This window comes from Onychostruthus taczanowskii, unplaced genomic scaffold (assembly GCF_017590055.1).
Source record: "Onychostruthus taczanowskii isolate IOZ18803 unplaced genomic scaffold, ASM1759005v1 scaffold7, whole genome shotgun sequence".
Taxonomy (NCBI): Eukaryota; Metazoa; Chordata; class Aves; order Passeriformes; family Passeridae; genus Onychostruthus; species Onychostruthus taczanowskii.
This window is the reverse complement of record NW_024504786.1, coordinates 16,861,723-16,888,969: the sequence shown is the minus strand read 5'-3', so window position 1 is coordinate 16,888,969 and position 27,247 is coordinate 16,861,723. Positions and strand designations below refer to the sequence as shown.

The window sequence follows — 27,247 nt, the reverse complement described above, 5'->3', positions numbered from 1 at the left end:
AATCTCCTTAAAAGCATGTGAAAATTCTCCCTGCTTAGCTTGTAAAGGTGAAACCTAAAATGCAAGATTTTTGTGCCTTCCTTTTAGCAACAAATATTTGTCCTATTTTCCAAACACTGATTATTCTCAAGTTGTGCTTTCCAAGCCTTCTTGACATTGACTCCAGAGTCTTCAATGTGTTTAGCTGGTAAATGGAGTTTTCTTTGCCAATATATGTTGACCTAAAAGGCCATGCTGTAGTGCTCAGAAATCAAACCGTTTTGAAAGGATTTTCATGTAGTTATACTTGCAAAACCCTTGTATACATTTCATATTTTAGATCCTTTGGGAACTTTTATTTTAACTACAGTCCTTTTTATTTATCCTAATTTTGCGGTACCTGGTGAAGTGCTTAAAATAAGGATTTAATTTATGAGGAAAATGAATACTCACGTCACTCCTCTAGTCCTAAATAACTTGAGACATGAACTCTTAAATTTTTAGAGTCTGCTTATCTCTGTGGGAAGCCTCAAGTGTAGATAGATAAGCAGACATAAATTTGCCATTTTAAAAGGCTGTTATTCAGCATACTCGGAGAAATTGCAAAGATAGTGTAAACCAGTTGGATCATGTAGTCCAGGCTTCTGTCCATGTAGCCTGGTGAAACTGCAAAGCTTGAACAGCTCTCTCCAGTTAAGTAGTTTGAATGGAGGAGATTTGCGTGTCGGAGATTTCTACTCTGAAAGAAGGAAACTGTGAAGAGGTACAAGTATACAGTGGGGTGCTTCTGTAGGCAGCCTTGCTACCAAGAGGGTCAAGCGTTAAATTTATTTGGTGATCTACAGAAAGGCGCTGCCTGTATTTTTTTAAATTTTGTTTTGTTTGTTTGTTGGGGGTTTTTTATTGCTTTTGTTTTGGTTTTGGTTTGGTGTTTTTTAGCTGGGGAAGATGCCCAGCTAAAAAAACTTTAAATGATGTGTTGGTTTCACATAATGGCAAGTCTGGACAGTGACTTTCAGTTATGTCATTTATTCATATTATCATACTGTGAATGCATGAATATTATAGAATTTTTCCCAGTGAAGGTGGTTATAGCAAAATTTGAATATAGCACATACAAAACCAATCATTTAGTCTTAATGAGTTAGTGTATTTCCCTCTTGCAAACAATTAAGACTGAATTTTCAACTATCTACTATTAAAATGTTACTTATATCTTTAAACTCAAGATATAAAGAATGAAACAATTAGTGTAATTTGTTCAGGGTTTGTTTTTACTCTCTGCTTACCCCTCTAGTTTCCCTCTGTGATTTCTGTAGTTGTGTCACATTCTGTCTGTCCATTTGCTGAGGGGATGATAGTTTTGAATCTTTACTTTTTGAGTAAATTTAGGGTAGAAAAGCAAAGACAAATAATTATCTTAAACGTCAAGGCATGAAAGAAAATGCCACCTTTTTGAAAAGATGCCTATATATTATAAACAGGGTACCATTATTTTCTTATGACTGAAAAATGTACCAGTTATTTGCAGTGTAGAAAATCAGAACCAAAATAGCAGGCAGATTTCCTTTTTTCTGGGTCTTGATGACTGAGCATATTAACAAGTTACAGTATCACTTATTAAGGTGTCTTAAACAAACCTCTTCATTTGAAAAAGAGGATGAAAGACCGTCCTTGTACACATGCAATTTCTAGACAAAATATTAAATCTTAGAATCCTCTGCTGAATTCTCACAGTTTCCAGAAGAGGAAAAAGACAGGAGTAGAGGCACATGGTTCTCAAATTTGTCGCTGCAGCAATTTTAAGTGAGGAAGGGTGAGGACACTGGAGTGCTGGGAGCTCACTTCTGGAAGACTTGCGTGAGGCTGGCTTAAGAAACTGCTTAAGCCTTTTCATTATGAGCAATTGAATGGTCTGACTGGGTCCCACTGGGGACTACATATATTAAAATAGAGTGCAGTTAAGCAGTCTGATAATGAACTGGAGTGTTCATTGTCTGGAAGGACTGAGCTTGATTTACTAAGGAAACTCTGCCTTTCTTTCCAAGTTTTAAAACTTAGGAAAGGGTGGTTAGCTGGGGTCAATGACTTACCTCCTCCATTGGAAGAAGCATCTTTACCAGGTTTGCAGTGGAAAGGTGACTGACCTCTCAATTTTCTCTGGAGTTCTAAACTGTAGTAGCAGCCAAAACAGATAATTCTTTCTTGTTTCTGCAAATCTGAAAGCAAGAGCAATTGGAACCTTTGAAGTTTTTAGTTGTAATCTAAAGTTTCTTGATTTAATTTCTGCTGTTGCCTGCCTCCAGATTATGCCCATTGTAGGATCAAATGTTCAGGTGACACCAATGGCAAAGCTAAAACCCTTCTGGTCTTTTGCCCTCTTTTCTCTTCTTCTCCCACCTTCCCACCCCTTGCTAATATCATCATGAGCTGGGAAATGGTGGGAATGCATTGTGTGCAGAGATCAGTGCAGCCTGACTTGTGAGTGGCAGGGTTCTAGATCAGCATTTAGTCAGATCTGTGGATAATTGCAGGATGATGAAAAAAAGAGAGTTGGGGAAATTTTTGGTGCTCAGATCCTAAAAAGCTTATTATGCCGTTACTGCCTTTCCCAAAACTAATTCTCCACAAAAGTTCTTTGTTTAAATCACTCTTCTGTTAATTGTGATAGAATTGCTGGCATGCCTAAATTGCAAGACTGATTGTGGTACTGTAGTGAGGCAATCCATTTCTTCTGGGTTTGTAGTTTTTAATTGAGAACATTTTCTTGAATTTTCAATTAATGCATTATAGTTAGGTTATATTGTATCATAGATTGTTTATAAATGTTATTCTTAAATTTAATCAATGTTTTCAGTGTAAATAAATGGTAGATTTGTGCTCCTGGTATTGATATATTGAACAGAGTGGCGTTTGTAAGATGTGCATAGATAATGAAGGCATTTAGTGAGAAAAGCATCTTTGACTAAACTTGTGAAGTGTATCTTTCCTGAAGTGAACCCAGAGGAGTTTTGTTGACATTAAGATAAAAAGACAACAAGTGTTTCATATTTTGGAAGGTAGTTTACACAGGACAAGAATCATGCCACATAAAACTAATTTCTGATCTTCTAAAAACACCCTAGAAAGGATACTTGATAGAAGTCAAGAAATCTGTAACACTTCTGGGAGAATAGTCCAGGCGAAAGAAGATTATTGTGTACAGGACAAGCCATAATAAAAACTGTCAGTTCTGTCAACCTTTCTGTCTACAGTCTATAGAGGATTAAAAGGATATTGAACATTGTGTAACAGCTGTCTCTTATGTGAAAGGGATCACTGTTGTGGTGAACATAAATGTACCCGTTTAAAAAGCTCCATAAGGTGAGGTGTGGCTGGGCCACAAGTGGCTGCTTTGGCAGGTAAAGTGCTGCTTTCAAGGACTTGAAGAGCACAGTGCAAGGTCTAATAGGTACTATCAGTGTTTTATCAACGAGTGGGTTTCTTGTGTGTCTTTTACACTACTGGAATGGTATGGGTACTATCAAGTTTATTGTCATAAGCAGGAAACTATATTGTATTCCTATGATGTTGAGGAAATACTAATTAATATGCAGTGTGAAATTTAATCAAGTGTTAACAGAGAATTTGCAGATTGACTTTCAAGTATTTGGTTTTTGTAACTGTAAAAACTTTAAGATTTAAATAAAAATATTTTGTTGGCAACTAGACATAGTTTTTCTGGGACAATTTAATGAATTTTGAATGTTGATTAATACTGTTGAAAACACAGCAATTTCATAGTCCTTACCGTGAAACAAGAAAAAGGGGACCATGCTTAGAATTAACATTGCTGTAATGGATGGTTGAAATTACTTTCACCATCAGTATAAAAAAAAAATTGATTTTGAATATGTCAAAAGGATTAAACAGTTTTTCTGATTTGGCATCAGCTGATATACATGCTTTGTGCTACAGTACTCTGTAAGCAGAACTGTATTTTCTATTTTTAATCCTAATTTATGTAACAGCTTTATTCAGCAACACTATAGATTAGAGAAATGCAATTAAAGTAACATATAGAAGTTATGTACATGAAGTGGGTGAAAGGCAGCAATCTTTTAGGTTATATTGCAAAATGATTGGTGAAAAATTCTGTGTGCCAGTAAGACGACAGGAGGAATTTAAGGAGAATGTAACTTCCCATGAACTGTCTTGGAGCAGGCTGCTCCTCACAGTGCAGTGTGGACAGAGCCTGGCTGTGTTCCCGCTGCTCAGCAAGGGGTTAAGAGGAAATCCCACCAACCTGCTTTTCCTTTGCTAGCCTCCATTTGTGAGTCTGATCACAGACCAAGACAGCTCTGTCCAAAGCATGCAGAAGACATGACATAAGGCAATGACAGTTTTAGTGCAGAAATGGAGGTTTCTGATGGGCTGAATGGTACTTGACAACGACTCAGAAGATGGACTGTAAAGTAACTGGCACACACTTTCCTTCACCACTGTCACTGATACCTGATGGCAGACAGTGGCTCCTTTATTATATTATCAACACTGTCCATTAAAATGAAGTTGTGATGGGAGATGGTAAAAAGTTACAGGACAGAGAAGTGGAAAACTTTCAGATGAATGGGGAAGAAAGACTACAGAAAACAGGAAGACAGCCAAGCAGAAGCAAAGAGGAGAGGAGAGTTCCTGCACTCAAAGGGGATTCAGAAGTAGATGAGAAAAGAATTACGGCTGTGTAGAGAGCCAAAGAAGAAAAGAGAAAGATGAGGCATTGATGAATAGAATGATTTGGAGCCTATGTCCATATGATTCACCACCTCTTAAGTGTCCAAAAATAACCTTGTCTGTAAGTGCCATTATTCTGTGCTAGGGTAGGAGGTTTTTGTGTCTGAAGACTAAGTTTCAACTCTGATCGTTTCTTCTTTTTGATAAAAAGCACCTCCCTTACGAGTCCTGTAACTGCCAGCAGCAATGCCATGTCTGTCTCTAATCCTGTGGAGTGCATCTATTTAAAATTTGCTTCCTCTAGTCATGTGAACTTACAGAGAAGTAGTGCCATTTTTTATGGATTTACATAAGGCTTACAGGACTTCAGGTGACTGAAGAGGCAACAGTGACAGTGTGGGAGTCTTTCCTGCTTTCTTTAGATATCAGCTAGTATTGCCAATTTACATGATGCTGAATGTTTTGTTTCTTACAGCTCCTGGCCATTGTTAACAGGCCAGGCATTTCTCACAATCAGAATTTTTCACATGTCATTCTGCAATATAACCTAAAAGACTGCTGCCTTTCACCCAGTATTAAATATCCAGGACCAGGATATCTGCTTGTCTGTATTGTTGTGTTTTGCACAGTTTCTGGTGCCCTTTATACTAGACGCGTCTTGGCAATTAGATTTGTTTTTTCTGTAGTCCAAAATTGTTTTCATAGGTGATTCTAATTTAAGATTTTGTTCTCTTTGCCACATTGTACTTACACAACAGAGTTCTTGGTCTTGCATGTAAGAATTCCTTTTTCTGTTTCTTGACTTTGAATATTCCTGTATCATTTGTCTTTGGTACTCATCAAAACCATGTACCAACTGTTACGGTGTTTTTGTATTTAAACCCAGTTACTTTATAATCCTTTTCTCCTCTTCTGTCCCTTGTGAAATGCAATGAGCACAAAGACAAAAGAATGTGGGGTTTTTCTCTGTGAATGCTAATTTTGGGTGTGGTTTTTTGTTTGTTTATAATTAGGGAAATAATGGCACCTTTTTTTTCTTTTTTCAGCTGCCAACAGTAGATTTCCACCAATGGCTTACCATTTAAGTAGTGGATCTCTATCCTGGCACCCCTTACGTTTATTAAATGAGTCTGTGTATGTCCAAATCTTGGTTGAGGTTTGTCCTTGACCCTCTTTCAGTACAGCAAGAAGCAAGACCAAATGGGGAGAAGAAAGGCTAAATTCTACAGGATTAGCCATAAGTAATTAAAGAATTGAACTTTAAGAGAAAAATCTATGTAATGCTCTTCACTTTGGCCACCAAAGGCAAGGGGCATTCAACTTGGGATTTTTATCTATTTGGAAATAATAGATTCATTTCTTCCTGACATGCAGCTTTCTTATTTCAGTGCTTACTGTCCCCAGCTCAGAGTGATGCAAGAGGCTTGGAACCAAGAAGAGCCTTGGTCGGGTCAAAGTTGGGTCTCCTGTTCATGCTGACCTCTTATTTACTGGGTGCAGTTAGCTCTACCATTCTCTTAAAGTTAATTGACTAAAGCCTCAGAAAGTACATACAGACCTTCATCAGGGCTATTTCTTGGAGTAGTGGATAAAGTTTTAAAAATTTCTACAAGTACTAGAGCTGGAAGCCTTTTTTCAAAATGACTGTTTATGTCCTGCAGAAATGAATTAGGATTCAATTTGCTTCTAAACCTCTGCCAAAAGTAACCATAATAAAGGTTATTTGCTCTGGTTTGTGATACATGAAGATTTGATGGGTTATCAGCTACAATTTGTTGAGGAATATTACTCTGGATTATCTGTTTCACCCCCGGTCTTTCAGCATTCATGTGCTTGCACTTCAGGTGATGTTATTGCCAGTTACATAGACAATTGTTTGCTGCATTTTTAGGTAACAATACAACTAAATTGCCCTTTTTTGTTTGGAAGCAAAAGTGTGTTAACAGCTGGCCCATACCTGGAAATGGGACTCTTGGTCAGATATTTTAACTTTAAAATAAAATGTTGGGTAATATTTCAACAACTGCCCAACAAAAGCTGTTAACTGAAGATTATCTTGGCTATGGCTTCCTTTTCTCTTCTGCAGTGCAAAGACTGTGGTGTTGCCTTTTATGTGGAAATGAATATGCATGTGAAGTGAATGTGGTGTCTTTTAAGATTCAAAAGAGCCTATATTTCTAAAGGAGATACTGTTCCATGAGCAATGGCAGAGAAATCTGTAATATAGGGTGTTTTCTGATAGTTGGTAGGATTTTTCCTGTATTTTTACTAAGAAATGATGAGCTATGTATTCTCAGATTACCACAGGTCCATAGGTAGTCCAGAATGTTGTTTGTTTGGGTTTTTTTAAGTAATGAGCATGCACCTCTTTATTTAATTTGCTAGGAGCTGACAGGTGAATTAGAAACATTTAATCTAAATTTCTAATTTGTTTACAATATTTTGAACCAAAATCATAGTAATAAAATAACCTTGTAAAATGAAAGGTGGGATTTCTCAGGGTGGGAGGACAGTTGAAGAAAAAGAAAGGAAGTGTAATGCTTAAGGTTTCTCCACTGGGGTATGTGCACGTGGAACTGAAGCTCATTGTAATTGTTGGTGTGCTCCCTTAAGCAGGGTATTTTGCCTGTGATTTTTGAAAGGATCAATCACTTGCAGCAATTTATGTAATAACTTTCTGGTGTGTGACTCTACTACTTTATTTATTCTTTTTGCCTGATTCTTCAGAATGCAATACCTTTGCTCCTTTGTACAGTAAATGCACTCTGTGATATCTGTGATGGTATGGTCAAAGGATAATTTATTGTCAGATAGAAAAATAGGTCAACACGAATGTCACTTGATGATCAACCCCCCAAGTTTAATAAAACACCTCACCAGCATGCATTCAGCACAGTGCTTGATGTTTTATTAGGACTACAGTACCTTACAGTACCTAGCTATAGCAGGCATGTAATTACTGAGCTGTCATGGTGATAAGTGGGATTAATGGCAGCCTAGTGCACTTTAGTCTGCAGAGTGCCTGGAAGATGGTATTATTATAAGAGAAAGTCTGGACTGGCATATTCATGGCACCCTCCCCTCCTCCCTAAAGCTCACATTTAAATTTGCCTTACCTGCCCCTCCCAGCAGCTGACATTTTCAACAGCTGTTATTTGTGAAGCAGCTCAAAAATCAAAAGAGAAATAATTTGCTAAAGATGCTTGCTAGTCTGAACGAATAATCTGTACACATCTTATCCTGCCAGGTGCCATGCAGTTTTGACATGAGATTGTTCTATATATAATCCACAGAATGCATTTTATGTTCAGTGTGCTTCCTCTGATTTTGAATACGGGACTGTTGTATTTTAAAGAAAACATCACTGAGGAAAGTGAAGAGTAAAAAATCGTAATGGAATTGATGTCTCTCTTAATTGCATGATTTTTGAGTTCTGTTATTTCCTTATTGCCTACACAGGCAAAGTGCTCAGCTGAGTCCTCATAGTGGTGTTATTTTTTCTAACCCATCTCCTTTTTTGCTGGCTTCTAATACTAGAACTTTGCTTTTTTTTAAAGAAGAGAAATTCTTGTTTGCTTAGAATGCTGAAAGTGTCCTCTTGTGTTCTGGCCACAACCTTTTGAGGTGTCCCTGTCCCACCTTTTCTTCTTAAAGCCTTTTTAACATGTACCAGCCACAGGTAGTGCTGGGCAGTGTTATGTTCAGCTGCTGCAGCTAAACCTGCTGATGCTTTTCTGACATCCCACCTAGCTGAACTAGTAACCCAGTGTGGTGTTGAACCCAGGTTTGGCTTCTGTAGGTTTCCCATCTTTTGGAGCCTGTGAGACCTGTTCACTTTAAGTATCCTCTGGGCCTTTTTTCCATGACTAGTCGCGTGAGAAAATCTAAACAGCCACTACCACATATGCCTTCAAATTTTTCTGGTGCCATGTTGTCTGCAATACCCAGCTAGATGACAATGAATAATAAGATGAAATGCTAATTAATCTTTTACTTAACTAGCTTTCCCTTCTCTTGTATTCCACCCTTAACTGTAAAAACGACAACAAAAAAAACCCCTGATGTGTGTGATTGACAAAGTCAGAACAGTGTTTTGCTGCAGGTATTCCAGTAATTTATTTCATTTTAATGTAGTCTTAATTTCTTTGTATGTAGTTCACTGGCCTCTTGCAGCTTTTCTCTGTTTTGAAGTACTCAGTTTTACAGTGTTGTTACCTAGCACTGAATAAAAATAATTAAGGTAGACTTGTGGAACTTACATAAGTATCTGAGCTCAAATAATATGTAAAAATTTTATTTCATTTTCCATACATTGTTAAACCTACAATTTGAATTAATTCTGACTGTTACTAAAGCAGTATCAAAAGAGCATCTGGAATAACCTAATGAACTCTGAGACAAGTAGTTAGGCATTTGACCTGTGATAATCACTGATCTATAAAACCAACACTGTGTTCTAATACCTTTGTGTCTAATAGAGAACCATTTTACTCCTTCAGCTGACTCTATCTTTTTTTTTTAGGTTTGCTTAATGCACGTTGTGTAGACTGTCCTGAGGACTTAATCCTTAGATGGGACTGGTGCAAGAAACCAGACCATCACACCCCCATGTATAACTATGCAGAAAAAGAAAATCAGTCTTTATTACTTAGGATGTTTTGTCACCTTGTTACTTAGTTAGGTTTTTTAATTAGAAATGACAGGAAGGTGGTCTTAGGGATTTTGGTTGGGAGTATGTATAAGACTTCTGAATTGTTTCCAAAAGTCAGACTTATCACAGGAAATTCATAGAAAAGTGACTTGAAAATTCATCAGCTGTTCTTATTCTTTGGACATACAGTAAAAAGTAATTCCTTCCTTTGCGGAAATACGGTTGCTTTTGTATGTCTGATGGTCCAACATTCAGCATTTAATCCATAATGAGACTTCCAGAAATTAGTTAATAAATTCAGGTTTACAGCACAGGTGTTTTCAGATAGAAAAATGTACTTGTCAGAAGTTTAGCAGTCATGGATTCCAGGGAAAAAATTACCTCTATGTAATTTGAGGGTTTCCTAATACTTCAATAGGTGTTGTCTGGGTGCTTGTAAATGGTACCCTCTGCCTTCCTACGTAAAGTGCAGTCAAAAAGACATAACTGATCTGTGTTGATGTCAGTCAATAATGATCATGTAGAGCTTTGAGGTTTTAAATAGAAATTCTGTGCAAGTGTTACACATTATTGCTTTGTGGCTTATCTTTTAGCATGCTAACTTGAAAACCTTATGCTATTGGCAGCACTTGTATACCATGTCTCCTTGAAACATTTTCTTTTATTCCTGTAGATGCTTAAAGTGTGCAGATGCCCCCTGTCAGAAGAGTTGCCCAACTAATCTGGACATCAAGTCATTCATCACGAGTATTGCAAACAAGGTAAAGTCGGGCTTGGAGTTGTACATGGCAGGAGAAAACAGCAGTTACTTGCAATTTTGTGGGTGAGATTGCATTTCAAGGCTTATCTTTGTAAAGTCTTCAAAATAAAGTGTTTAGAGCAGACATTTTGAAGTTTGAGGCAGCTAATATCGATTATTTTTACTTCTGTTCTATGCCCATACAGTTAGTGTATACTGCAGATCTATTTCTTCATGGCACTTTTTCTATAAAGTTCTTGGTTTGGATGGTTTTCAAACACAATGGTATTCAAAAACCTGAGCATTATAAGGTCATTCATTATTTAACCTTCCTGCTACCTGGGCTATTACAGTTACAAACCTCTTTTTTCATTTTTTTTTCATTAAAGGTGTGTGGGGGGTGTTGGTGCTTTTCTTTTTCTTTTTTTTTTTTTTTTTTAAGAAGTGATTATAATTTAAATTTCCCACAGGCAGAAATTTGGTATAAAAATGATAATCTCAACGAATATTTTGTCCTTTATCGTAAGAGGCTCTGTTTAATGCAAGTGTAGTCACTCACGGGGAGTGTTAATAACATACTACAGGAATAAATGGGCCCTCCTCTTTGGAGGTAGTGTACGTTTTCTTAATAGACTACTCTATGATGATCATAATGAGATCTTAAAACATTATTCTGAATTGTGGTTTACAAATTACTGTTAATAGTCATAAACAGAAATAAATAAAGGTTACTGCAAAGTTGGTGTGAATTATTAGGACATCTAGGATAGCCTAGAGATGACTGGATATTGGTTGCCCCATACCTCTTAAAGCTTATTTTGTGTCTGTGGAGTCATCAGCTGCCCTATGACTTACATCTGTATGAAACCAGCTAGACTCATAATCTACTGAGGGTGCTATAAAGATTATCTGTCTGCTTTTCATGCTCTAACATTTCTCACTGTTACATGCATTTGAGAGGGCCAACACAGGCAACATTGAGTGAAGTGAGTGGCCAACAGCAGCACTTTGATGTGCAAGTGAACAGCCACATTGCTTTTACTAATCTGGGTGGTACGGAGAAGACACCAGCAAATCCTGCACCTTAACAAGAAACATTAGGATAAGAGGAAATATTAAAATGTGTGTATCAATTATCATGTAAATACACGTTGCTGTGGTTTGCAGTAATTGGCATTATGCCCAGTATATGCACATAGGCTGTTTTCATATATAATCTGTATCCTGTCACTGCTGCATTTATTTTCATGAATGTAGGCATCTGTTTGCAGCCACAGTATAGTTTGTGGCATATTGCTGCTTATTACCTCTTCAGGCATCGTGAAGCAGGCAAACCGAGCAGAGAAGGTACAAGGCAGTAATGGAACTGCTACTCTCTGTCTCATCTCCAGACAGCAACTGACAGAACAAGAGGATGCAGTCTAAAGCTGCACGAAGGGAAATATAAGTTGGATATTTGTGGATGGAATTGAATGTAGGAGAATAGAGATAGTGATGAAGGTAATCTCACCCCTAAGGAGTTACAGCTGTGCTAATTATGAAGAATTAGGAACAGGCCTACCCTTAACAGGCCACAGCTAGATCCAATTAGGGTGGGTATTGTAACAGAGTAGGTTGGCTGGTTGAGAAGTTGGATGGAGTTTGTTGGCTGTGCGGAGAAGGAGGAGTTAGTGCTGTGAGGAGCTGCCTATGAGAAATCATCAAGAAGGTAGGAAACCTTTGCAATAAGATGGCAACAGATATTAGGATTTTTTTTTTTTATGGAAAGAGCGATAAAGTACTCTCTTTCATTCTGCTGCTGTGGTGGTACCTGCACCATACACTTTTAGGCCAGATAGAAGACAAGAATAGTGTGCTTTTGAAAACTAAAATATATCATTTATAATTTTGATAGTTTTTAATGGAACCAGTAAGTAATTTTTCAATTTGTTATGCATTTTGCAGAACTTCTATTGAAATAATAAGTTAGATATTATCATTCAGCAGTCTGAATATTCAGCTTGATGAAAATTTCTGTATTATTGTCACTGAAGTTCCTGCTTAAGATGATCAAGGATATTTTGTGTGTCATTGAAAATAGTTTTCAATATGATAAATTTGTTTTTGCTGTTTTCATCTTGTAAATAAACTCCCATTTCTAATCCATAAGCTTATAAATATGTATGATAACTTCTAGAAGAAATAAATAGGTGAAACATAGAACATTTATGTGTTTGAGGTCAATAGATTCAGGGAATTGGGGTACATTTTCTAGACTTAACTGAAGATTCGTGTCTGAATCTCTCATCACCCACTTGAGAAACTTGCTTCAGCTGGTTACCCTTCTACTTGTTTAGAGAAGATTGTGTTCAATAAATTCCCTGTCCTTATCCTTGTGTAAGCAGTATTGCATGCGGGTGTTTATTTAAACATGATTCATTATTAATATAGACTATTTAGACAGCAGTAAACTGAAAATGAATTACTTTGTCAGGTATTAAAAAGCTCTATTGTACGTGGTTTGTTTTGTTGGGAAATGGCTATAGCAATCATAAAGGGTCAGGGATTCTTGTTCTCTTAAGCCTGAGGCTTTTTAGATATTTACAGGCCATGTACAATGTAGCCGTTCTGGCTGTTCTGCCATTAGACCTGAGCTCTGAAGTAGGAGAGGGACAAGGGAGGAGGGTTGTTCCTGGGTTGAGAGGGTAATTGAATTGCCAGACTCAATGAGCCTTGAGCCTCTTTGAGAGAAAGGATGTCACTTATGCTGTATTGTGTTAGCTGCTGTGACTCAGTAGAGTTTAGGCCACAACTTCCATTCTCTTTTTCCATACAAACTGGATTACAGCTCCACTTTATAAAGGTACAATCTATTCCATTGTGTCTTCCCAGTTCGTGTTTCTCAGTTCATAAAGACTGCTTGCAATTGTGTCTCTCAGAGATCAGACTTCAAATTCACCAGGCACGCGTTACTATTTTTGTTTCCAAACATCAGAAGATGGCAAACAAGAATTCTGACTTCCAGCTGTCCTCTTTAAATACCACCACATTGCAAAACCTGTATTTCTCGCTTTATAATGAACAAGTGCTGTCATAGTTGTTTATTTCTTTAAAAAGAAAAAAACACACTAAAGAAAGTCCAAATGTGTTCAGCTGCTGCAGGAGAAGCTTTTCCCCCCCAGCCCTGAAGTAGTACCAGGAATGATTTTAGGATTTTATGCCCTCCTTTCCCTGTGTTGATATGTCAAAGCAAGAAGGAATTTGTAAAATGGAGCTTTAGCACTTGTCATCCTTTAGGGCTGGCACAAGCAAATGTTTTACAGCAGCAGAAAATCCTACAATTTCCCAGAAGCATGTCTCAGCCTGAACACTTGTAGGGTGTGCAGCTTTTCTCCTGTTCAGCAAAATGGTGCCAGAGAAGCAACCCTTTAGAAAGCAGCAGCTCCTCACATGCTTTACCTTTGAACTGCTCAGTGAGAGAGCCTTGGAGTCTTTTGTTATCAGATGTCTTTATGGTTTGAGTAGTAGCATTGAAAAACAACTGTTGGTGCACTCATTCCTTATGCCTGTGCTGTGTAACTTTTGTTACACAGCACAGGCATAAGGAATGAGTGACTCAGCCTTTACAGTCTCAGTCTGTAATGAAGAACTGGGGGTACAGAAGTATCTTTTTTGTTATCAGTACTTACAGAAATCACTTGGTTGCTGTAGCCCTCTGTGACTAGCTCTCACAATTTTATTTCAACCCATGCATTATTACAATGATTCCTGACATTGACTCTCTACAGTTTTTTCTGTGTTCAGAAAGACCATATTCTCCAACATCCCTTAATAATAAGGATAAGCTGGTTTGCACTGACACATGAACTCTTTTTAACAGACTCTATGGAGGCCAACATGAGAAAAAGAAGAACAACAAAGAGCCCAGTACCCCCAAAAAAATCCCAAACCAAATGAAAACCCCACATTGGAAAACAAACTCAAAAAACAATCCAATCCCCCAAATCAGAAAGCCATGCTGTCCTCTGGAAAAAAGGTAAAAGGTTCTCCCTGGGCTGTGCAGAACACCGTGAGGGAAATGGAGGAGGGAGAAATTAATGTCAGGAACAGTACAGAGAAAATTGTAGAACACAGGGGAATGTTTTAGGATTTCAGAGGAATCTTTGGGTTTAAATGAAACCAAAGAACATTTGTGTGGGATTTTCAAGATTGAAATTCTGTTTTTTTTTCAAAGGAGAAATCAGAGGAGGAACAAACTGGAAGACAGAGAAGGATACCAAGGGATAAGGGTAAATCTGAAGTTTGGGAGATTGAGGGAGTAAAGGAAACTGTGTTTCTGGTAGTACACTAGAAATAAGAAAAACGACAAGTGTGCATACAGAGGAAAACAAGATAAAAAAATTGTGGAATTGCTAAGAGAAAATAAATGAAGAGAAGATTGCCACAGAGAATGGTTGTTGAGAGACATAAGATTATGACAGGTGAGAAAAACAGAATGATGGGTTTTTTTCTGTGCCAGAGGAACTCTGACTAAATTAACAAAAGACATCTATATGCCATTGCAAAGATTGTAGAAAATGACGAGTCACAGTTCATATGTAAAATACTGTAGGTATGGTACTGTTAATACAATGAAGGATTGTGGAAGTCAGAAAGCTGCTAGGTGACTGGTAATAATTATATACAGAAATTAATCACAATTAATCTTTAAGTACTACTTTGAAGGCCCAGGTTTTTCAAAAGTGCTGTTTCGTTCAGCTTTCTCTGTTAATCGTAGTATATTTCAGGTCACCAAATAAAACAGTAAGAAAAAAAAAGAATTTAAAAGAAAAATTAGGAATGATGTTAAATTGATGCACATGAAACAGTGACTTTTCTTGAGATGTCTGTTTGTACTTAGTGTAATGGAATGGCTGACAGCTGGTTTCAGTCGCCGTAGTGTAATTATGTAGAATAGACTTTTGCGATGACACTATGTCAATTAAGGAATCTCTCACATTCTAGACTACAAAGGACAAAATGACAGTACAAGATATTTCTTCCGTTCTTTTTCATAAAAAGATAGTGACACTGTGTGAAATTACAGTCCTGTTATGATGACACAAGTCAAATGATGTGAAAGATTTCTGGATTGATTAAAAATCATCAGCATTATAATATGGAATATGTATGATTTGATAAGTTGCTGTTATGTTTTGTTCATTCTTCTTTGGAAGATATTTGGGGGGGCTGACAGACTGAGGGCGTTTCTTGTTATATTTGAACTGGTGTGTGTCAGTGTGAAAAATGCTCCTTATATAACAACGTACTTTAAAAAGTGACTCTTCGGTCTGTGGAAATGTTTTAATCCAATACATCTTGAGTAAATTTTAAAGCTATTGCAGAACATGAACTAGAATAGGAGGTGGTGATATTTTTCCATGCGTTTTGCTATGTTTCCCTTTTTTAAACTTAAATCCAGATGAAAAAGAAGTTATGACTCTTTTCTTCTTTCCTGTAAAAGTATTCACAATGTCTCCAAATTCTGATAAAGTCAGTGTATTAATTTTTATTCCATAAAACATAATAATGCATATTCTTCAGTTTTTTTAGAAAACTGCAATCTCAAAACACCCTGATGCATAATAAATTTATTAAAAAAGCTCTTGAATTGAATTGAAAGAAAGGATGCTATAAGCATTTCCTCATAGTAAATGCAATTTCTTCTGGTCTCTCAGTATTGATCCTATGTGTTTTAATAGATTTTTTTCACGTAAAAACAGTCTAATTTGCATGCAAATTATATAATGCTTCCAAATTATACATGTGGAGATCCTCTTCTGCCTGTTTTCCTCTGATTATTGATATCTGTTTAAGGCTTCTTTTTGTTCCCTATGTTAGCAATGTAGAATTTATTGACATTGTGATGTAGGAAACCACAAAACATCTTATCCAGTTAGATTAATTTATTTCCATGGAAATGCACAGGAAAAAAGATTCTATGAACAAAGGCAGGAGCAGACATTTATCTCATTAAAAAATTCAGAAACATTCTAGTTTTAGACTTGCTTCCTCTGTGACGTCTGCAAGAAACTGGCCAACTGAGTCATCTTATTATTTAAACATCTACAAAAATTACTCCAAACTGTTAAGGTAGCTTGCATTATTCCATGCACTGAAGCAACTGTCATTTTAATGAAGCCAGCTTCCCTTTAATTATGATCCTTTCTCATGTACAACATGTGCGTAGTTACCAGCCTGCCAGGTCTGCATCTCTGCATGTCTGTTTTATATGCAGCCTACTACACACTAGTTTTGTAGAATGAAGTGATCAATATTTTTTTTTAACGTGAATATTCTATGAATATTTTACTTCTGATGTCACTGATAAATATAATCATTAATACATGTTTTCAGCTTAAAAAGGATAAAGCTGCATAAGCAAAATATATTTGTGTAACTAAACATTTAAGATACTATACCCATACTGCAAACTCTCATTTATTACTGTACTAGCATGCTTTGTAGGTTTGTAACACAGTTTGTATAACACCACTCAGTGTAACTTACTAGACGTACTGAATTTATCTGTCAGTGTTTGTCAAGTATTGTAAAACATATTTCTCATTTTTTGTTATGTTAGATAATTGCACAGTAAAGATAGGATAAATGATGAAATAGAATAGAAGGAAGAAAAGATGAAGCAACTCAGGGCCAGGCACATGAAGCCTTGCCTGGAGCCCAGCCTCTCCCCACTGCTCTGTGCCCTGGCAAGGTGGGAGGCTTGCAGGTGGTCTTGCTCTCGAGGCACTGCACAGTTGTGGCAGCAGCACATGGCAGTATCCTTTCACTGGGAGTGAGCAGGAATGGCAGTGGGAACGGTGCTTATACCGATCCTCAGGAATGTAGAAAAGGAGAATAAGGGAGCTGTGGCTCTTCTGAGAGAATGTTGTAAGTTTACCTGTAGTGAAATTAGCACAGAGTAATCATGTTTTGGCACACCATAAAACCAAGTCCAGTCTGAACCTGTGCTGCCATTTCATCTCTAGAGGTGCCCACATTAGCACAGTTGGAGCACACTAGTGAAGCAGTGCAGAAGCCTTGCCCTGCTGTTCTCAAATGTGACTGTCTTTTAATTTATCATTAAAATTGTTTTAGGTGCTAAGACTAGAAGATATATACCGGTTCATACAGTTTATTTAAGGTCTTAATATTTAGCATGGCAGTGTGTACTATATAGTTTTTGATGCTTTTATTTCAAGAGAATGCAGTTCCTTTTTTCTCAGGTGCAACTACTACCAGTGCCAGCTGCAGGAACTCATGATCATGACAGCAATCTCTCAAAACTTCCCAAATCAGCTCTCTACCTTCATGTACTCAATCACGTTTCTCCCAGAGTAAGAGTTCAGCAGTAGCTGGCCTTACCCCCACTGAGTCTTCAGTTCCAGCTTCCTTCTTACCAAACTCTGGTATGGTGTTCTGGGCCAGATTTCCTTAGATATCCCCTTTAAACACTGAGATCTTGGTCCTATACCCGTACTGACCCTAGGCCTTTCTCTCTGAAGTCACTTGTGCTCTGTCTTTCTATAGCATAGCTGTACTCAAAGTTTGGTTTGAGCTTTCAAAAGAAATAAGATGTGCCAGCTGTGTTGACACAGTTCAAGTGTGAAAATATACTTTATATATGTAAGAAAATTAATTAAAAAAAAAAGAAATAGTTAACAGTTTTGCTTTCTAGGCATAATAACTAGGTCTGTATATAGATTTTAATTACCAAGCTGAAAACTGTAGAAAATCCTTAATGAAGTTGTTGAAATGGAAATGCACTTTGTTTCCATTGAACCAGAGTTGAAGATAATAAATGTAATGATACTGGACAACACAGGAAGGAAAACTGTAAGTCTAATATGTGTGAAACATAAAAGAGAACAAAAGTTCATTGAAAACCATTTTGTTGTCTTTGAGTTAGTGAGAAAATAACCAGCACTAATTTGTAATTGTTCCTTTAGAGTAGAAGAAAGGAATGGCTAGATATAATTGCCTGAGGAACAGGTATCTAGTGCCACTTAAGATGCTGCAGGGTGACTAGGCTGGTCTCATTGCTGCTTTGGAAAGATGTGGGTCTCCTGCATTGATTTTCACCTCTGCTGTCTGCAAATTTGTGTCAGTGACATCTCCAATACAATTGGGCTTCTGTAATTTGCTGCCAAATTGAGCCTGCACGTTTTGTTTTTTTTTTTTAACAGGTTTTTTTAAGCATCCCTGATAATCTCAAATTAAAACAGTATAATAATCTGGAAAAGCAAAACTGTTTGCTAATACGTACAATTCCATTTTAACTAATATACCTTTACATTGAAATAAGTGAGCATTGGGGATAATAAAATGTCTTACTAGTCACCACAGGGGAAATGGCTGAAGATTCTTCAGAGCAGTTGTATAAAGGGGTTGCCTGTTCAGCCAGGATTAGAATTTCAGTAGAGTTTAATACTGTCTAAGGAAGTCCCATAAAAGTACACCTAGGCAGCTGGTTTGGGTTTCCAGGTGATGGACAAAGGTTTGTGGTCTGCAGTAGACCAGCAACTGTAAATAAGGAGTCCAGTTATGTTTGCAAATACATTTCTTGAATCTTGGCATTTTCTTGATAATCTCTGTATTTGTCTGCATGATCTGGTTTAAGTTTAGAGAATTGAATGCTCAGTCTAATAATATGCCTATAGTGAATTTGAACCTCCCAAACCAAATTCTTGTTACCCGTTGTTGGTTGAATTGTCAGATCTTGACACTGCTCCTTTTATTCCTAAGTGGATTCTTACTCTATATGGCAAAGTATTTGCTTTGAATAAACACTTCTGTGTGCGTTATCCTACTTGATAGAAAGTCCCAGGGTCTGCTATGACCAAGTACTTCACAGTGCTTGAACATCTTCTCTCTATTCTGGGTCAGCTGTCCTAGGACAGGACAGGTGAAGGTACTTGTTATAAACAACAGTTTCTTACTGCTGATTTTTACTGAAGACTGGAATATGGAAGAGGTGGAGGAGGAAGACAATATACTCTTTTTTAGCCTCTCAGATACTTCTAGTGTGTAGAAAGCTGAAAGGAGACCCCAGCATTAATTTCTGACTAAAGAAACTTTAGTGGAACCTCAGTCATGTGCTAGTTCTAAGGATATACTGTATTGTATTCTGATCTTAGAAGGTAACTCTAGATTTAACCCATCTTCATGGACTTGGTGGGACTTTTAGAGGAGGTGGAAAAAGTGGTTAAGGAAGTACTACACTCTATTATTACCTACACTTCTGTACTGATGACACACAAGAAAATACCGTGTGTATAAAGTTTGCTTTAATTACAATATTATTTCAATAATGTAGGTGCAGAAATGCCATCAGTAGTTCTATTCCTTTAAATGACACTTCAGGTCACTCCTGTCATTTCCTCTGATTCTTCCTCTTAAAACAATTTGTCCAGCTGAAAAAACCACCAGAGGTTGTTTTCTCATGGCATCAGACACTGGGAACTTGTTAGAGTCCATTCCTTAGAGTTTTAGAATGGAAAAAATCCTTGCTAGTTCTCATATAGCTGGTGACTGTTCCTTTTCTGAAGTCCACTGAATATTGAGAATCTTTGAAGCTGTGGTTTGTAGGTAACATCTTTAATTAGTTCCCTCGTTTATGATTCAAGGAAACAGGAGAATAAGTGTTTGCCCTGCTTACTATATGTTGAGAAAAAAAAGATCAAAAAGAATTCAGTAGTGCGATATCTGCAGGTGGCTACATGGAAAGTCCTCTCATCATGTGTCTGGGAAAATCGGCACTGCTGGTCTGGTGTGAAGGACAGGAATATCCACAGAGATGGTGTGCACAGATGTGTAAAATAAGATTTTCATTCCTGAGCTGTAAAGAGTTGGTAGTATAAGTGGCACTTTCTGGTCATACCTGTAACAAGGGTTGCAACTCAGCTACTGCCCAATTGACCTAGAAATGGAGAGAATATTTTCAAGAACATAATGCAGCAATTGTAGTTTTTGAAGGTAGATTTGTTAAGCTACTAAAAATCCTACAACCACTTCAGACTGAAGATGCTTTTAACCATTTTGCAAGCTAAAAAGCAAAAGTTTACCTTTGCATAATCCACAGTTTTTGCTGACTTGCTTCTCTGTCTTTGATGGAATTTTGCGTACCATCTTAGTACATTTAAGTGTTATTTAACATATATGCTTATATATTATTCTACTACAAAATTTTCTCTTGAAGGTTTGAATTTTTGCTTCATTGGTATGTGACTGTTGTCTTTATTTCTTCTTCCTTTCTCTTTTTCCTTCAGAATTACTATGGAGCTGCCAAAATGATTCTTTCTGACAATCCACTTGGCCTGACATGCGGAATGGTGTGTCCAACATCAGATCTCTGTGTTGGTGGCTGCAATTTGTATGGCACTGAGGAAGGACCAATCAATATTGGTGGATTGCAGCAGTTTGCTACTGAGGTAGGACTTGCACATGTCTTAAATTCTTTTTATGTGCTATTGAGTATTACCTGTGGTTACCTTTGTTAATGATTATTTTTAAAAAAAGTTGACACTAATAAAATTAAAGCATAGAAAGCTTAGAATAATTATCCTTTTTCTTACAGCACACTCAAATGCTTTATAATGCAATACATTATAGGAACATAAGGAACATTATTTGTAAACAAGATGATTCTTTAGACACACTGGTGGTTGAGACAGTTTCTTTTATAATGAAAGATTTATTTCAGGTGAAATTGTGAATGTTGCTCAAGTAGGCTGCATAGGAGAAAAGATGAAGTGCAGCTGTATCTGTAAGTGCATGCATATTAAGGAGATGTAGAACTGTTCTGGGCATAGGGTAGATTCTATAGCAGAATTAATGTGTGTTTGTGCTGGCTTTGAGACAAAGGATAAACTTCTGATGACTTTTTCTTTTTATTGTCCTGTTTTTTCAAACCTAAGTAATTACATAGTTTGAGGTTGACCTAAAATACATGTCCATGTGTATCTATTTATATAGGTACAGATTCACAGTGTATATGTGTAAATTCACTAGTTCATAAAGGTAGGTGCATGTTTTGGCTACTGAAGCAAAGGTTGTTGCTTGCTGCTTCACCTTAGAAATTCTTTGCATGGGTCTTTGTTGAGCTTCTTGTGCATTGCTTGGGATTGTGTAGTTTTAATGCTCCAATTTCTGTCTGAAGAAAGACCGAGGCAATTACTCATTTATTAATTTCTTTTGAGGGCATAGAGAATTTTTACCTAACTCAAGGTCTCAGATAATACCTCATCTGATGTATCTGAAGTAACATTTTGTAAAAATTATTATTTTGGCCTCTGTAAAAGTGAGGGCGTTATGGCTATAGTAAAACCATCATATTAATGTGTTAAGACTGTACATTTCTATACAGTCCTTAACTAATGTTTGTGTCCCTATTCTGTATCATGAGCCAATTGGCTGATCTTATTCACAAACACAATGAAGTTCCGGTCAACTTTGAAAAGCATGGGAAAAAAAAAACTTTGTAGAACAGACCAAAATAGAAATGCAAATAAATCTGGAAGTAACAGATGATATCTGTAAGACCAGTATTTTCCTCTAGTGCAAAGCATAGACTTCACACCCTCTTCTCAGTGGCTGTGGGTGATGATTTGATGAGCAAATATTACTACCTGCTGCTGCTGTTCTCCTTTTATCTGTTTGTATCCTTCCTTTGTTCTCTCCAGGAGATTTGTAAATCTTCTGGAGCACCTGATAAACTTTTCTGCTAGCTGTTTCTGAATCTTCTCTCCTCTCCTGTCATTTAAATAGTTATCCACTTCATTTTTCTTGAGATTTGAACACACAAGTGTAAGAATCCAAAGTTCTCATTTACAAGATGAGACTAGAGACACTGAACTGTATTAGTTCTATGTGTATTTTGAATAGTTGGGCTTTATCAGTCAAGAAACACTTTTATTAGCTTTTCTTCTAGTGGCCTTTATTCTGTATGTATAAAAAGCTAGTATTTGTTGCAAAGCAGAAGACTTCTTCTTTCCTTAAACCCTCCACAAAACCAAATATACAAACCCAAACCAACCAACCAAAAAAGATTAAACAGTCGGCAAGTAGATAATAAATACAATGGAGAAATATTACTGTTTAGGTACCAAATGCAAGTAATATCTGTTATAATTTGATTTGTGTCTTCTTTTAGCTCTTATTCTATGATTAATAGAGAGGAATTATGACTTGATAGATAATGCTAAATATCTGCCATTTTTCTTCAAAATTTTATAGAAATCTATTAAAAAACCCCAGTGCTAGTATAATGATTGATACGACAACTGCAGAGGACAAGTAATTTTCAGGGTTTCAAGTTTGTTTAAAATAATGTTAGTTCCAGGAGCTCTAACAGAATAAAATTGTTGTGTAGTTCTATATGGCAGTCCAACAAAAAGAAGATTTAAAAAAAAATTTATTACCTTTAGTGTTTTCATACTATCTATGTTTCTATAAATCTAATATATAAAAAATGTAAAAGAAAAAAGTTGTTAATAACCTTTAGGTTTACTGCTGTTTAACATAGAATCTGTATGTATTGTAGCACTCTTAATTAGTAATAATAGGCAGTCACTTTTGCAATTAGTACTTTTTTACTTTTCAGTTAAATTTTGCTGTGAAAGTAGGTATCGTTGAAAAAATATAATGGTATGAGTGCTTCCAAGTAACAATTATTATAAAAATATTAGTTATAATATTGAAGAAAATTGTAAGGTGCTACCGTTCATGCAAGAATTGGCCCAGATAGTGTGTTCACAGCTCTACCTGTACAAGTAACTTAGCAAATTGTGTAATTTAGGCATGCAACATGTGTTAGTCTTAATGAGAGCTGCATGGTGATTCTCATGCCTGGTGTAATATTTGTCCCACAGGGGCTTATTTACTGAAAACTCCGTTGTGCATGAAGCCAGTTTTAGGCTTTTTTTTCCCTTGGAATTAGTCTGAGGATCATAGACTTGATGCATTATGAGAGTGAGCGATAATAAAAGGGCACAACTGCTAGCTGAGATAATAGATAAAATTGCAGTAAAGCAGGAATGTGGATTTAAAATGGAAAATATATGGGTATGACGTGTGCCTGTTTGTGCTTCTGGACAATGACTGATCATCTGTTCATACTGAAGATAAAGCTCCCTAATTGTAAAATATTTGTCTTGCATACGGTAGAACAGTAAAAAAAAAAAAAAGGCACCTTATGCTGCCTGCATTTCCCTTCTGCCCTTTCATAGTTTTGCAACTGTTTGGCTCATTCTCAAAGTGAATCGTAGTCCAGCCTGATAAAATGTGGATTTCGACAATTAAATGTTTAACTGGAAAAAGGGAAGTGTCCGTTTGTATTTGTGATGTAGAATGTGTGTACTGGGATGCAGTTACCATGGTAACTGTTGCATCTAGAGAGTAACATGGAGTAAATCTCACTATTATAAATGTCGAGTGTCAAGCTCAGGTTACACCTGCTACTTGCACAGGTCAAAATTATATTAATGCCTTTATCTGTCTCCTTTGCACAAGTACTTCAGAATCAGGAAACAACCTTTTCTGAACACAAGTTCACTGAAAATACACTGAGATTGAAGTGACAATACATGTAAGCATAAGGTATATGGCTGTCAGTCCCAAAGTGAACTAAAATCACTGGTTACTCAAATACTAGTTTGCAAGCTTGTAGTGAAAAGGAAGTGAGGTCTATTACCTTATCTGCTATCATATTAGTAAGAAACCCTCAAATTATTATGTTTTTTGATAGACCTTTATTGAATCTAAAAGTTCTTTTCTGTTTCTGTTTAATCATTCTGAATGGTGCAGCACAAGCTAAATAGAAAATGTATTATTTTAATCTCTGCATACTAGATAGAAACACTAAATCATTTAGTACTATGGCTCTTGTGCCAGTTACAGTTCTGGTGGTTTGTTCTTCTTTGCAGATACATTCTGACTGCTGCTGCAGCAAAAAGGAATTGGAAAAGACAATTTGATACCTGTTTTTCTGAAAAAGGGGGATTGGATGAGCTTACCTGCTGCTCACCTAGGGACAGCTCAGCAGAGCACCTGTGCTGGAAGGAGTGTTCTGGTGAGGGGCCTGAGTGCTGAACCTCCCTTCTCCCCAGCCCACCACAGTCAAGGAAGAAATGTCTTACCTGAGGGATTGCCATGGAGTGGCACACTGTGCCCTTGGGCTTAGGATCCTCTTTGAGCTGCAAATTGTCAGCTGTGATCAGTCTGCAGTGCAGCTGTGAGGAGAAGGTGGTTCTCATGGGGCTGCCTCTCTTGCAGTAGGATGGCCTTGGGATGCCAGGCTGGGCACGAATACATGAGCTGTATCTGCAAGAGGAGGGCTGTTCTGGGGAGCTAAGACAGCAGGACAAATAGAAAAAGCCCTTTATTTGTCAGTATTAATTTTAATACATCTTTAGGTAATTATATCTTTTAAGTCATGTTGAAATCCATGATAATAATAAAAAAATTTTCAGGTTGTCTGAAGGGAATGGTGTCGCTTTCTACAATAGTTAAGGGGATGAATCTGAGGACTTCTGATTTCTCTGGCCAATGTTAAAAGATTTCCTGATATTTTGGCAAGTTATATAAACCCCCTTATTGTTAATATCTGTTTTACAGATGTTAAGTATATTTTTTTTGCTTTTAAGGCATTTGCATGAATGTTGCTAAGTCTGTTTAGTGGTGGAATTCATGAAATGTTGAGATTTGGACTCTGCAATGTCCTAGATCTGTGGGATATCTTAGTACTAGAATAATGGAGGTTTAAAAGGTCTTTAATAAGATGTTTTGGGGTCTAGTTTTGTAAGCACCCACTTATTTCTATAAAAATTTGAAATATTGCAACTTTAGCTCTTGAATTGCGGAGGGAAGATCCCGAACATTTCATAACTACCACGTGTCTGTGGAAAAAACACTTCATGTAACATCCTATGCTATCCAGTGCAATTAAATGGAATTAATTGGGTGATTATGTAATTTGACAACTTCAAGAAGCTTACTGTGCTTGCAATTTGCTTTATTTTGCATTAAAATATATGCAGAATATGATTTTCTTCTTTAAATATTCAACTGCCCCATATTAATGTAAACCAGCCTACAGATAAATATCCATGGAAACCAGTAGGAAAGTGCGAAACTAGTAAAACCAGTTCCTAAATGTTCCTGATTTCATTGCCTGTGTTCTACTGTCTTTGCACTAGTAAAATGTGACAACAATTCAGTGTATACTGATACATTTCACACTAAAATTAATTCCAGCTAGATTCTGATGTCTGTGTCAGTAACTGGTGTCTCACTGCCTTAGTGAAGGATGTTTAACTGTAAACCTTACTGATAAACTTATTTCTGGAGCCTTTTAAACATGGATCCAAGCATTATAGCTGAACAATATAAAAAATTTAGTTATCAAATCGAAACTTGTATTACTAAAAGGTTAAATTGTCCTGTTTGTCCTTCTGAAATGTGTCCTTCTCTCTATATCTTGGCTATACAGAGTAAGTGTCTCATTTTGTAGGATTAGACAAAGGTCTTTCACTTTCTAACAATGAGATTGATCTTGCAATCTATTTACTGTATTAGTTCAAAAATAGTTTTAAGCAATCATGGAGTAGAAGAATGGCTTGTGTTGGAAGGGAGCTTAAAGATCATCTAGTTCCAACTCCCCTGCCTTGGGAAAGGACACCTTCCACTAGACCAGGTTGCTCAAAGACTCCTCCAGCCTGGCCTTCAACACTGCCAGGGATCATGGAATTATTAAGGTTGGAAGAGATCTCCAAGGTCATCAAGTCCAACCTTTAACCAAACAACACCTTGTCAACTAAACCATGCCACACTGATTGAAATGAGCTATTTTATTTACTTTAAATTGTATAAAATTTGAGGTAAAAATTCTGAATATCAGTTCTAGCCTGTTTTAATGGTTTAAAATGTTTTGGACTCATTTAAGTCATGCTTGCTTTGCCTTAAAATTATTTTCATTATTTTCATCTGATTAGCAAAATACATTTCTCTGAGTCACCTGCTATTCTTTGCCAAATGTCACATCTTTTCATCAAAACATTCTAATACAAGAGTGGTGCAGTGAAGAAAAGAACTAGAATTTTATTTCATGAACTAACTATAAGCTTTTCCCTATCTGCATTGTCAAAAGCAGCTACAATGATTTGGCTAAGACTTTCCAGGAAATTTAAACTGGAATCAGTTGCTCAACAATTGAAACCACTGTGGTTGGCTCAAGTGGGACATGTTGTGGAACCTGAATACAAACTCATGTCTTGCATTATTTTTATATATTTTGGAATCATGCTCTTTGTTGAATGTTCTGGAACATGACCCTTTTGCAGTGAAAGGGTGCTTTATTTGCAATAGAGAATACAACACACTTGGATTTCACACTATGGAGAGCCATGCTGTAGAGAGCATTGAGCAAGTGCACTCACACCTTTACACAATGAAGTGATGCAAATAGGAGAACTATAATATGTTACAAATGTGAATCAAGAGAGAATTTTTTTCAGTTGTTGGAACTTAGCAGAATAGATTGTCTGTTTTGGTTTGGTCAAATTGGATCTCACTTGTGGACTTTATCTCCATGTTTTATAAGCTGGGATATCCTCTTGGAGGACTCTAATGGGCGTGAGGCATAAGAGGTAGACAAAATCAATGTGGGTTTAATTTGAATAGGCCCTAGACAGTGAAGTTATGATAATTTTGTCATATTTGATAATGCCTAATGTTATTAATGTCTGTTATTAATCTGTGTATGAGAGAGAGCCAGAAGGAAAGGCAGGCATGAGGATGATGACTGAGGCTTTTCACTGAGAGACTCTTCTTCAAAATTCATCATTTGGTCTCATTTTCCTGTATGGGTCTTGGTTAAAAAGCTCTGTAAAACAAAGGAAAAACTCCATCCAAACACCAAGCAAGAAAGAAACCATGTTTTTGAAGGAAAATTGGAAAGAAGGGTAATAGTATTAAATTTTACCTGCATCATGAACATAGTCTGAAGAGATTAGAGGCAGAAAGGACAGTTGAATGTAATGTGTCTCTGAACACTTGCTTGCTAGTTACTCATTCTGGCCACCAAAGGATTTATACAGAGTAATTCAGTGATATTTAATTAAGTGACTTACAGTATAGGGAAACTTCACCAT

The 27,247-nt window shown here is 36.7% G+C and overlaps 1 protein-coding gene across 7 annotated transcripts in view; it reads left to right on the top strand.

The window, feature by feature from the left end:
• Positions 1 to 27,247, top strand: part of DPYD (dihydropyrimidine dehydrogenase) — a 336,532-nt gene that overhangs the window by 81,448 nt on the left and 227,837 nt on the right. For 4 of the 7 annotated variants that reach the window (XR_005953933.1, XR_005953934.1, XM_041421778.1 and 1 more), the window contains exons 4-5: positions 10,017 to 10,104; positions 20,369 to 20,530. Coding sequence is in view for 4 of the 7 variants with exons in the window: in XM_041421778.1 (XP_041277712.1) it covers positions 10,017 to 10,104; positions 20,369 to 20,530 (250 nt within the window). In the remaining 3 variants the exon portion in view is untranslated. Of the gene's footprint in view, positions 1 to 10,016; positions 10,105 to 20,368; positions 20,531 to 21,074; positions 21,120 to 24,022; positions 24,135 to 27,247 lie in introns of those variants that run through there. The other 3 variants (XM_041421782.1, XM_041421781.1, XM_041421779.1) reach the window with 3 other exon arrangements.